Genomic DNA, 13,074 nt, shown 5'->3' on the forward strand with positions numbered 1-13,074 from the left:
AATCAACAACTTACATCTGAAGAAAAAGAGATTGTATAAAATCATACAGAAAATGCACACTCTCAATACTTTTTTTTTTTTTTTTTTTGAGACGGGGTCTCGCTCTGTCGCCCAGGCTGGAGTGCGGGGGTGCGATCTCGGCTCACTGCAAGCTCCACCTCCTGGGTTCACCGCCATTCTCCTGCCTCAGCCTGTCAGGTAGCTGGGACTACAGGCGCCTGCCACCTCGCCCGGCTAATTTTTTGTATTTTTAGTAGAGACAGGGTTTCACCGTGTTAGCCAGGATGGGCTTGATCTCCTGACCTCGTGATCCACCCGCCTAGGCCTCCCAAAGTGCTGGGATTGCAAGCGTGAGCCACCGCACCCAGCCAATACTTTTATAAAACGTCTTTATTGAGATAAAATTCAAATACCATAAAATTCACCCACTTAAAGTGTACAATTTAATAAGTCTTTAGACTATTCATAGAGTAATATTATAGTTATGCAACTACTACTTCAATCTAAGTTTAAAAAATATGTATTTTTGAAACAGGGTCTCGGGTCTTCACGGCTCGCTACAAGCTCAACATCCTGGGCTCAGATGATCCTCCCACCTCAGCCTTCCAAATCGCTGGGACTACAGGTGTGCGTCCAGCTAATTTTTTGTAGAAATGGGGTTTCACCACATTGCCAGGCTTGTCTCAAACTTCTGGGCTCAACTGGTCCACCCACCTCAGCTTCCCAAAGTGCTGACGTTACAGGTGTGAGCCACTGTGCTCAGCCTAAAATATTTTCATCCCCCCAAAAGAAACTATGTACCATGTAGCCATCAGCAGTCACTCCCTACCATTCCTTCACCTACCTCCACACTGAAGCAAGCAATAATCTATTTTCTGCCTTTGTAGATGTACCTGTCCTAAAGATGTCATATAAATGGAATCATACAGTATAAGGTCTTTGTTACTGGTTTTTTTCACATAACATGTTTTCAAGGTTCATCCATGCTGTGGTATGTATCTGTACTTAATTCCTTCCTATTGCTGAATAATATTCCACTGTATGAATATATCACATATTGTTTATCTATCATCAGTTGATAGACATCTGAGCTGTTGCCACTTTTTGGCTATTATGGATAATAATATGGAGTGGGGTTTTTATTTCTCTTGTGTATATTCCTAGGAGTGAAATTGCTGTTTCATATAGTTTGACATTTTGAGGAACTGTTGAACTGGGTCCAGAGCAGTCGCACCATTTCACATTCCCACTGGCAATGAATGAGGGTTCCAATCACTCTGTACCCTGCCCACACTTGTTATTGGCTGTCTCATCTACTGTAGTTAGCTTGGTGGGTGTGAAACAGTATCTTACTTGGTTTCGATTTGTTTCCTTAGTGATTTATGATATTGCCTATCTTCCTTGCAGAAATGTTTCTTCAGATCCACTGTCCACTTTTAAATTGGCTTGTCTTTTTATTATTGAGTTGTAACAGTTCTTTACATATTCAGAATACAAGTCCCTTAACAGATGTATAACTTGCAAATATTTTCTCCCATTCTGTGGGTTGTCTTTTCACTTTCTTGATTGTATTTTTATAGCACAAATATTTCATTTTGATGTAGTTCAATTTATTTATTTTTTTGTTGCTGTGCTTTTAGTGTCATGTCTAGGAAACCAAGGCCCTAACCCAAGGGTTCTATAGTTTTAGATCTTACATTTAGGTCTATGATCCACTTTGAGTTAATTTTCATGTACAGTATAAGGGTCCAACTTCATTGCTTTGCATTTGTGAACACTCAGTCGTCCCAGCACATGGTCTGGCTTTGTCACCCAGGCTGGAGTGCAGTGGCATGATCTTGGATTACTGCAACCTCCACCTCCCAGGCTCAAGCCATCCTACCACCTCAGCCTCCCGAGTAGCTGGAACTACAGATGCGCACTACCACGCCTAATTTTTATATTTTTTGTAGAGACGGGGTTTCACCATGTTGCCCAGGCTGGTCTCAAACTCGTGAGCTCAAGCAATCTGCCTGCCCTGGCCTCCCAAAGTGCTGGGATTATAGGCATTGAGCTACATGCCTGGCTGAAAAGACTATTCTTTGCCCACTGATGTGTCTTGATGTCCTTGTCAAAAGTAAATTGATCATAACGCTGGGCGTGGTGGCTTATACCTGTAATCCCAGCACTTTGGGAGGCTGAGGTGGACAGAGCACCTGAGGTCAGGAGTTTGAAAACAGCCTGGCCAACGTGGTGAAACCCTACCTCCGCCAAAAATACAAAAATTAGCCAGGTATGGTGGCGCACACCTGTAGTCTCAGCTACTTGGGAGGCAGAGGCATGAGAATCACTTGAACCTACGAGGCGGAGGTTGCAGTAAGCCAAGATCACACCACTGCACACCAGCCTGGGTGACAGAGCAAGACTCTGTCTCAAAAAAAAAAAAAAAAAAAAAGTAAATTAATCATAAATGTAATTCTCCCTGATCCATATGTCTATTTTATGCTCATACCACACTGTCTTGATTACTTTGTAGTAAGTTTTGAGAGTAGGAAGTGGAGTTTTCTTTTTCCACTTTCCATTTTTTCCTTCTTTTTCAATATTATTTTGGCTATTTTGGGTCCCTTGAGTTTAGGATCAGTTTGTTAATTTCTGGAAAAAAAAAATATACACACACACACACACATATATATATATATGCTGTGATTGTGACAGACCCTGCATTCAATCTGTAGCTCAATTAGGAAAGCATTGTCATCTTAACGATACTGAGACTTCTGATACAAAACATGGGGTATCTTTTCAGTAGTATTTTAAAAAATGTTAAACTATTTTAATTTGTATCATTATGGAAATAAAAATAAGCAAACGAAACTACAGGGTAGAGTACTGATTGCTGACACCATGCACAAAATAATGAATAATTATATTCTGGCCCCCTATTTCTTGAGAATTTCTCATCATGTAAGAGCTACACAGAGCTGTTCATAGTCCTTGCTTTTAACAATGCTACCACTGGAGCTATAATCTAATAAGGAACTAAAAACATATATACTGAAATATTTATTGCAGTACTTGCTATCACACTGAAATACTGGGAAACAACAGTCAAATATCCCAGCCACAATTTCCCAACGACAGGAAAACAGCAGATTATTAACACAAGGGAAATCTAAGTAGTCTGCCTGCCTATCAATTATTTATTTAAAAAACTATGTTAATACTTGTAAACATCAGATTTGTAAACAAAACGCAGAAAGTCTCATATGTATAAAGATTACAAAATAATTTTAAGTAAAATAGCTTAGAATGTAATTATCACTAGGTTACTTTTATGACAATTGCTTAACATCTTAAAATAATTATGTATGTGTTTTGAAATGAGAGGATCTCCTTGTCACCTGTAGCAAGCAGAAGGACACCCTACAGCAACCCACTTACTGACATGGAATTCAGCACTAATGCTGCTGAGTGGCAGAATCGGTTTAGCAATATTGCTATAAAGGTCACCTAGCAATAGATTATGCTTTTGCCTCCTACCCTTAGGACTAGCTAGGCAAGGGAAAGCTCATCCTCTTAGGCACACATAATAAGCTTAGGGATATAAATCAATATTAACCTTCTACTTGCTTTTCAACCCAACAGATAGGTAGGGTTAAAAGGACAGCAAGTGTATTGGGGTTACTAACATCTTCTCATTTCGGTAAACAGTCATTAAGCCACACAATATGGATTTATCTCACTGGAAAGTGAGATACAAATACATCCTCCATCTCCTCTACACCAAATTAAATCAATCTCTCATTTTGTATACCTCTAAGAATAAACACAAACCTTCTTTTTTGGTGCCTGAGCATTAACAGAGTCACGTAGGATGGAGGAAGAGAAGACTACAATTAACAGAACTTCAGGGAATTATTTCTCTTCCTGCATTGCCTTTTTCCTGATCCTATAAATAAAAACATTACATCATGCTGACAAGGCATGCTGTTCCAAATACAAGAGGCGGGCTTGCCCTTCAACAGATGCAAAGAAACACAGCCACCAAACAGCTCTGATAATGTCAACACACCCCAGAGACCGGGGACAGCACAGGCCCTTCTGCACTGGCCCTATTCTCCATGATCCCCCTGGGTCTCCCTGTTCCTTCCTCTATCTGATAAATAAATCACCAGAGGGGTCGACGTCTACTCTCCTGTCCCTGTCACCATGATGAACTGATGGGCTAAAGAATCACAGAGACCTCCCACTTATTCTGGGGGTCACTGATGGAAAATGGAACTTTATCTTAATAAACATACAGAAAGAAAGCACTAAAGCCCACTTTAAAAAGGCACCTCTCACAGTTGATGGCACCCAAAGTCATGGACAGAGGTAAGGTCCAGAGACAGAACACAGGCACGCCGGGGACAGAAGTGTAAAGGAAGTCTTTCACGCAGAGCTTCACAGGGAATTGAAAATGAGGGGGAAGAACCTCCACCCTCTTAAAAGGAACTGGCAAACCAGAGCGACACGAATATGGCGACGTAAAGGTCAAGCATCAAAGCCGTCTCCACAGACACCGAGAGGGTTTGCAAAGCGCATCCTATCATTGTCCCTTTTGCAGCAGGAATGGAGCGAGGCAAGGGGAGGACACAACAGAGTGGTGGATGGGCAGAGAGGGCTGTGTCTCTTCAGAAAAAACAAACAAGGCAGCTTCAAATAGGAGAAAGATTATATAATGAGGCTCCCAGAGCAGGACCATAGCTACCTGATGACTTCAACGTGGCAGGATACCCTAGTCTTTACTGAAATCCGAACTGTTCCATTCCTGACTCGCTACAGACGATGTCGCCAATACATGTGGACCTCACTCGGAGCCGAGAGGTGCAGATGAGGTGAAGACACCAATGTGATTTTTACCTATGTCTGTGTGTATGTTAACATCTATTTGCATGTATATGTATGTGACAAATATACACCCATACAAATATGAAAGATAAAGTTCATTTAATGTATTTACTTTTTTACTTCAATTAAATTTAATTCAGTTCTTTAAAATCCCATCTTTGAAATAAAAATGTGACTCTTAAGAAATGAAACTGATTGTTTAGCCAGCACACTGGAATTTAAACAGCTGATGTGGACCCCTCCTTAGGAGATCATCTTCTTATTTCAATTTTCAAGACATTTTTGCAACTTCTTCTTTGGAACTGACTTCAGAAACACATTTAGGTGCCACAAGAAAAGTAAATAGTCCTTGATAACCAATGTCATTTCTTAAAAAATAAATGACATAGAGCAATAGATTTTTCTACAAGTAGCCTCATCTATTCATTCAGCAAACATACATTGAGGGCCAGACCTGTGCTAGGCTCAGATTTCGATTTCCAAAAACCAAACCTAAGGTTTTAAAATGTCAGCATGCCGGATATTCACAATGTATGGCCTCAAGCTCAGGAGATAGTTTCAAAATAAAGGTCAGGAGTTCGAGACCAGCCTAGCCAACATGGTGAAACCCCGTCTCTACCAATAATACAAAAATTAGCCAGGCATGGTGGTGCACGCCTGTAATCCCAGCTACTCAGGAGGCTAAGGCAGGAGAATCACTTGAACCTAGGAGGCGGAGGTTGCAGTGAGCCAAGATTGCGCCACTGTACTCCAGCCTGGGTGACAGAGCAAGACTCCGTCTCAAAAAAAAAAAAAAAAAACCGTTCTCAAAATATTTGCATAGGAACTTTGTTAGAATATGTTCATTAACTTTATAGAAAACTACTTTCATTTATTTGAATATCTGAACACTCATTTAGAGGTAAATAATATTAAAAATTAGTTACATTACTAGTCACACCATGTAAGGTATGTGTGTTACATTACTAGTCACACCATGTAAGGTTTATTTACAGAAAACCAAATCCTTACATGCCACATACAAAGGAGATTGTTAAAGCTGAAAGAGAAAAAAGTTGTGTAAATCTGTATTGCTTAAAGAAGAAAGGGCAGAGAGAACTGAAAATAGTTTATGAAAATATAGACTTGTCCCTAATATTATAAAAATAATCAAGAAAAATACTCATTAATTGCTTGTATCTTAATGGATATAACACTACCATAGGTTTAACTGAATGAAAATTAAGTGAATATTAATGGAAAATACAGAAAATCAAAATTATAACTACCAATTCACATTTGAAAATTGAGATTCCTAAATAACCCATTGGTCAGCCTCCTAAACGTTGTTTGCATTGTGGAAATTCAGGGATAAGTAAACAGCTGTATAGTACCTACATCTCCTATAGCTACACCCATACCCACTATTGCCAATCACAGGCCTTGCTTTATTGACAGCTCTCAACACCAAACAAGTTCTTTTTCCCCAAAAGAAAAAAAAAAATGAAAATTTGATACCTGACTTCCCAGGCTTAAGCACTCAGTAGGAATAATAACCACCATCACACCATTACTTAGACAGCGTTTGCCACATGCTGGTACTGTATTCACACATTCATTCCCCTCAGCAACGCAGTAAGTCGCATGAGAGGAGTCAAGAAAGACAGGATCAGTTGTAAGGACAACATGAGTGGGCAGAGAAGGTTCGAGGCGCGGTACTATAGACACGCAGCGGGGAGAAGCGGAGGCAACGAAACAAGGGAATTCTTTCTGCAGTTTGGCAAAGAGGATCCTGTGCTCACCAGCTGGGGTGTAAACGGACCTCACGACCACGGTGTAGCACTTCACTGTAACATCAACTGAGGCCGTAACAGAAAACAGCGAAGTCACCACAACAAGGTTTATGCAAGTGGCATGACAGAAGCAGATCTGTGGAAGAAATCCTCCCATATTCACTCTACGGAGTCCCAAACAGTGAAGGGCAAAGTACGTAAAAAGCAAACAAAACTAAAAGAAAAAGTGGGCACTGAACAGGATTGGAAAATAATGAGTACAGAAGAATGAACACTCACGGGCACAGATTGAGCTAGTCACCCTGCATGTTAGCAAGCTTACATAAAAGCAGCTGTTCAAATAATTTCACAGATTCTGAGTCACTGAAGAAACAAAGATGGTGTTATATGATGCACCTGCCCTAAATTAGAGCCCCTAGACCATGTTCTGTGAGTACGTGTTGATAAAAAGAGCTCAGGGGGCCCTATTCCTAACCTAAATGCTCGCTGCAAAGAAAAAAAAATTCTTTGTAAGCAAATTCATTGGAAGGAGTCATGTATGTTTCATAAACTGAGTCAGGGCCTTCGAGACCTTACAAAAAGCCTTTTGCAAGAGCTATATCACAGCCTCCCTGGGCAGAGTTCCTCATCTGCAAATGAAGGATGACACTGTCATTTCTGACACCTTCCTACACATACCTGGGAAGATCAATGAAACACTGCTGTCCGGGCACCTTGAGGTTAATAACAACCATATTTCAAGTTAGCCTTAAAATCTTTTCGTCCTCTGGGCCTTTGGGAAGAGCCAAAGAGAAACACTCATCATATTTTGTCTGGCCCTAAAGCTACAGCTCACAAAGTAACAGTAGTCACAGACCTTGTGTGTTTTTTCTTAAAACTAAATACCAGTTAAGTAAGCAAGTCACATAACTGTGAAGGAGTTCTAGCATCTACCCTCTGCACTCTGATCACAATTATCTACTCCCAAAAGACTACATATCTACTAAAAGCTATAATGTGGACTATGTACCTCCAAAAACCACATTTACAGGAATCCTTTGATGAAGCTGTGGCTTCCTTATTTCTAGAACCATCTTGACAACAAGGAATGACTGCTTATTTTCAGTTCACTCAATCCTTTATAGGAATTAGTCGTGGCACAAACTAAAACCATGTCAAAGTAAGATTTTTGGAAAAAAAAAGTTATTGGCTTAACCAAAAGATAAGCAATTTTGTTTTAAAACGAAAAATTAACTCAAATGGCAAGCATAACAAAATATAAATTCTAGTTTTCACATTTCTGTTTAACAACTTCAAAACTCAATTTAGAACATTCATTCATCAGCAGAATAAAGGGACAGAATTCTAACAAATGCCCAAAGCTAAGGTGCCTAACTGCCCTGCTGCACACAATTTTAAACTTTAGGCTTCCAGATGGATCGTTGAAGAGATGACTGATGTAAATCTCTGAATTCTACACTTTACTCATCAATGCACCAATTAGAAACAGTAGCCGGTCACCATGAATTTACTGTCCCCTTGTAATAAACATCTGTTAAACACTAAACCCAGCAAATCTCTGTTAAACACTAAACCCTGTATCATTGTGTTGAAAGCTACTCAGAACTTATGTTTGCCCTTTAAGAAATCTAAATCTAAGAAAGCACTCATCCTGAGGCCAGGCACAGTGGCTCACACCTATAATCTCAGCACTTTGAGAGGCCAAGGATGGAGGATCTCTTGAGCCCAGGAGTTTGAGACCAGACTGCCCAACATCGGGAGACTCCATCTCTAAAAATAAAACTTCAAAAATTAGCCAGGCATGGTGTCGCACACCAGTACTCCCAGCTACTTTGAAGGCTGAGGTCAGAGGATCGCTTGAGCCTGGAAGGTTGAGGCTGAGGCTGCAGTGAGCTATGACTGTGCCACTGCACTCCAGTCTGGGCAACAGAGTGAGACCCCATTTCAAAAAGGAAAAGGAAAAAAAAGAGTGAGAGAAAAAAGGGAGAAACACAACCCAAGGCTCACGAGCCTTAATGCAAAGAAAAACAATTTCAAGATAATGAGAAGAAAAACAATTTGGAGACAAGTTTAAATAATTCAGATGTTGGTGGGATTTCTGTACTATATCTCAATTTCATTTTTTTTATACATTTATTTTTGAGACAGAGTCTTGCTCTGTCACCCAGGCTGGAGTGCAGTGGCGCAATCTTGGCTCACTACAGCTTCTGCCTCCCAGGTTCAAGTGATTCTTGTGTCTCAGCCTCCCAAGTAGCTGGGATTACAGGCATGCACCACCATGTCCAGCTAGTTTATTGTAATTTTAGTGGAGACAGGGTTTCACCATGTTGGCCAGGCTGGTCTCGAACTCCTGACCTCAGGTGATACACCTGCCTCAGCCTCCCAAAGTGTTGGGATTACAGGCATAAGCCACCGTACCCAGCTTATATCTCAATTTTCAACTGCTAGTATAATCTCTAAAACACATTGTCCATATATAAAGTGCTTAGAAAATTGCTCTGCAAGGTCTTCAGATTTAAGGAGTCACTTTATGAAGGAGAAAAATGACTGGAAAAGTAATATACACTCCATTGCCTGCATCTCCACCCCAAAAATAACAAATCATTCCTGTGCCCATAAAAGCATTTCTAGGCAAAAATCTTCAAAAGGACTCATGGGGGCTGATTTCTCAGAGTGCCTGGTTAACCTCAAACTGATTCACTTATCAGTTAAAATCTCAAACTGATTCACTAATAACTACTGGTAAGAATGTAGACGGAGCAGCTACTCTAACAGCTATCTTATTTCATAGGTATGATTCATTTCTTATATTTTCATTTTTCCACAAATCCTCATAACCTCAAACAAGCAGATAAAAAGACATGCAGTGGCTCACGCCTGTAATCCCAGCACTTTGGGAGGCCGAGGCGGGCGGATCACAAGGTCAGGAGATCGAGACCATCCTGGCTAACTCGGTGAAACCCCGTTTCTACTAAAATTAGCCGGGCATGGTGACAGGTGCCTGTAGTCCCAGCTACTCGGGAGGCTGAGGCAGGAGAATGGCGGGAACCCGGGAGGAGGAACTTGCTGTGAGCTGAGATCGCGCCACTGCACTCTAGCCTGGGCGACACAGCGAGACCCCGCCTCAAAAAAAAGACATGCAAAGGAGAAGCAGACTCCTCCAAAGGCCAGGGCATTTCTGGTTCTGGAGTGAGACAACCCGGGCCCACTCACTGGGTAAGCACAGGAAGTTACTTGAAGCCCTCTCCGATTCTTGTTTATTTCTTCTATAACATGCAGATGACAATTTTATACCTCTGTCACAGGGTTGTTCTGAGGAGGAAATGGAAGAGCATGTGTAAAGCTCTTGACACAGTACTGAGCCAAATTAAGCACATGAAAATATGATAAAATCTCCTAATATTTCAAAGCTCATGTTGCCCTGATATTTAAGGCAGTAACTTTTGTATAAGTCAATTGTTAGCCAAGATCAAAGTGTAGAAAGAGATTACTAGTAACTCAGAGAGGGAAAAAAATTGTATTTTGTGTTTTTCAACTAGCGATTAAATAATGCTCACATGCCTTAAGCTGGAAGTGCACCAATCTTGTGTCATTAGCAATGAGGAATCTTACCCCTACTTCGCCCACATCTTCCGAACAGAAGGTAACTGACTAACATCCTGGGTTCCTGGAAGAGTCTTCCCTAGCAATGATGCAAGGAAAGGCAAAAGAACAAAATGCTCCCGGGCCCTGTGACATTCTGGCTCGTTTTGATACCAGTCCTCAAGTGAGAATCAGAGATTTGATCATCAGAGGCTTTATTTTAAAAAGATGAGGAAGGTACAGTACCTCTAGTCGTTGTATCCGTCCCTTGAAAAACATAAAGAGGGAAGAATTTGGATAAGCAGCTTCTTTTTTAAGGAGAATTTCCTTGGCTTCATCCAGGCCTGCCTTGTTATCACTGCCATCCAAGGCAAAAAACGGGCGGACTACAGTATGATACCAGAGCAGAGCTAATCTAGAGCAAGAGGGAGAGAAACGTTGAGCACATAACTTTTCTTATACCGTTTCCATTTTTCAAAAAACCAGTATGTGTTCTTCCAATACTACTCTTTCCAAAAAGCTTACCATGCAGTCTCTGAAGAAGTAAAATCAGAGACTTTCCCCATTTTAATGTTAATATTTGGAAAACTGCAACTTTAGCACAATATATAAATCACAAGACACCCTTCCCTCAGGGGAGAATAAAGTAACAGGAGCATTCGGTGTTTTTGAGCCTTCTAGATGGATCGCTGAAGAGATGGCTGACATAAATCTCTGAATTCTACACTTTACTCACCCATGTACCAATTAGAAAAGGTAACTGGTCACCATGAATTTACTGTTCCCTTGTAATAAAGGCTTTATTTATTTATATATTTATTTATTTTGGCAAAAGGAAAATGTTTTCTCTTGTGTTCACAAAACTTAGGGTATAAACCCAGAATCTAACTTTAAATATCATGTACAAATAAATAGATCAAAAGGAAAAAGAAAATTTTTTAAAAAGAATAAATTTAAATACAGAAACCACAGACACAAATTATGCTAAATTGGGTTAAAATTGGTGAGAGGATAAGACAAAGGGCTCTTTCTCTGGCCTTTGAAGATGCTCAATTTAAAAACCAAGCAAATTAATAAACTACTTCAGATCCCTTGCCCCAAACTCATTACTTAAAACAAAAATGGCCATGTTAAACTAGGTAAACAAAACAGTCATTGGGATTTGATTTAAGAAACAGACAAAAATGTTTAACCGACATGTCAAATATTTTTATGTAAATGCATACTTATGGTGTGCTTATAAAATGTGGTTCTCTAATGGATCTCATACTAATTACATTATTAATTCTATTCATTTCTTTATCAGAGACAAGCATAAAATATTAAGATATAAACAGACAAATGATCACAAGTTAACAATCCTGTTAATTCACATTAATAAAGGACAACTGTGTAATTTAATGAGTTTAGGGAGGTATCATTTTTTTAATGAAAAATTAAAGATATTTTAAATAGCTATCAGTTGATTAAAAGTTAACATCCAAATTTCTCAATACTGATACAAGTAAGGTCCTCTGGGATATCAACATTTTTGGGGAAAATGTTGACAAGTGCTGTAAGGTTAGACAAAGAATATCCGGAATCTTGTTAAATTACTCAACTTACAAATGGTAGATATTTGCCAGACTAAAATAAACAAACAAAAATCACATCACTTTTAACTGATGTAGAAATTGGTGAATTCTTGTTCTAGATAGTGATATCAGCTTCCTCATGCTCTCCTGCTTAAATAATTATTATTTAAGTTTAAACCAAGGAACATAATATGACTCAGTTTAGTGGAAGAGCACAAAATATCCATGTCACGTATAAGAAACCACCTTGAATCATCAAGGAAAATATCCCAATGTGAGGATTCTGTATAAGAATAAAAATTTCAGAACCACAGAAAGAGCTTATCAAATTTGTACCTCCTAAGTCCAAAAATCAGAATCATGAATCTCACAGACTATGGTCAAAGTCACAAAAACTGCTTCTAAAATCATTTGAGGTTTTAAAATACATGACTTGTGAGACTCGTGAATAACGCCTTGTTCTCTAACTAAAGTCAGCTTAGAACCACCACCATGACCACAGAACACAGTCCTTGGTGTTGCACTGAAAGACGTAAGACACAGCATCCTGTCAACCAACCAAACATTTTACCTGAAGTTTCCTTTAAAGTCTTTGATTGTCGTTTACTTACTTTCAAGACTATATTATCTACCAAAGCATTGCAATACAGCTACTCACGTAGCTAAAGGGGCCTTCATGTCCTTACTTTCGCTTGCATACATCAGTGAAGAAAGCCCCTGTAGGCGGTCTCCAGGAAAACCCAGCAGGTTGATGATTTTGAGCAGGTTTGGGGGCACCATGGATATGCAAAGGTGAAAAAGGCCATATCCAAAGCTAACAGCACCTTTCAGTCTGTTTAGAGACTCCTCAGACACCCCTTCAGCCACAATGTGATTATCATTTGCAGCATCAGAAGTCAAGGACTCTTCAGTTAGCTTCTTCTGATACAGCTCCTGAAGGGCATTGATGTCCAGATAGCATTTATTGTAAATCTTCCAGGCTTTCCTAAGGATCCACCCACCTTTGATATAAGCTAAAAAGAGAAAGGGAGAAAACATTCAAAAACATTCAAAATAACTTTTTCTATTTCTAGAGTAAAGGATACTGAACAGTAACCTGAAAATCAAGCCAAAAATTTAAAAAACATAAAAAGTATTATCGATTGCACCCACTTTTCTTACAGTGTTTACTTAAACATCTTATTTCTCATCACTCTCCCTTCACTACACTGGCTGATGATTGGTAAGCACGTGTTTTTCTGCTCTTTGTTCTATGAAGCCCTTCATGCAGTACCTAG

At 39.6% G+C, this 13,074-nt stretch overlaps 1 protein-coding gene across 2 annotated transcripts in view; it reads right to left on the reverse strand.

Moving 5' to 3' along the window:
* TTC39C (tetratricopeptide repeat domain 39C) overlaps window positions 1-13,074 on the reverse strand; it is a 142,866-nt gene that overhangs the window by 42,435 nt on the left and 87,357 nt on the right. For both annotated transcript variants that reach the window (XM_011988077.1, XM_011988078.1), the window contains exons 5-6: window positions 12,456-12,810; window positions 10,470-10,638 (exon numbers count right to left, since the gene is read on the reverse strand). In XM_011988077.1, the coding sequence (XP_011843467.1) occupies window positions 10,470-10,638; window positions 12,456-12,810 (524 nt within the window). The remainder of the gene's footprint in view (window positions 1-10,469; window positions 10,639-12,455; window positions 12,811-13,074) is intronic.

Source organism: Mandrillus leucophaeus, unplaced genomic scaffold (genome assembly GCF_000951045.1).
Source record: "Mandrillus leucophaeus isolate KB7577 unplaced genomic scaffold, Mleu.le_1.0 Scaffold322, whole genome shotgun sequence".
Taxonomy (NCBI): Eukaryota; Metazoa; Chordata; class Mammalia; order Primates; family Cercopithecidae; genus Mandrillus; species Mandrillus leucophaeus.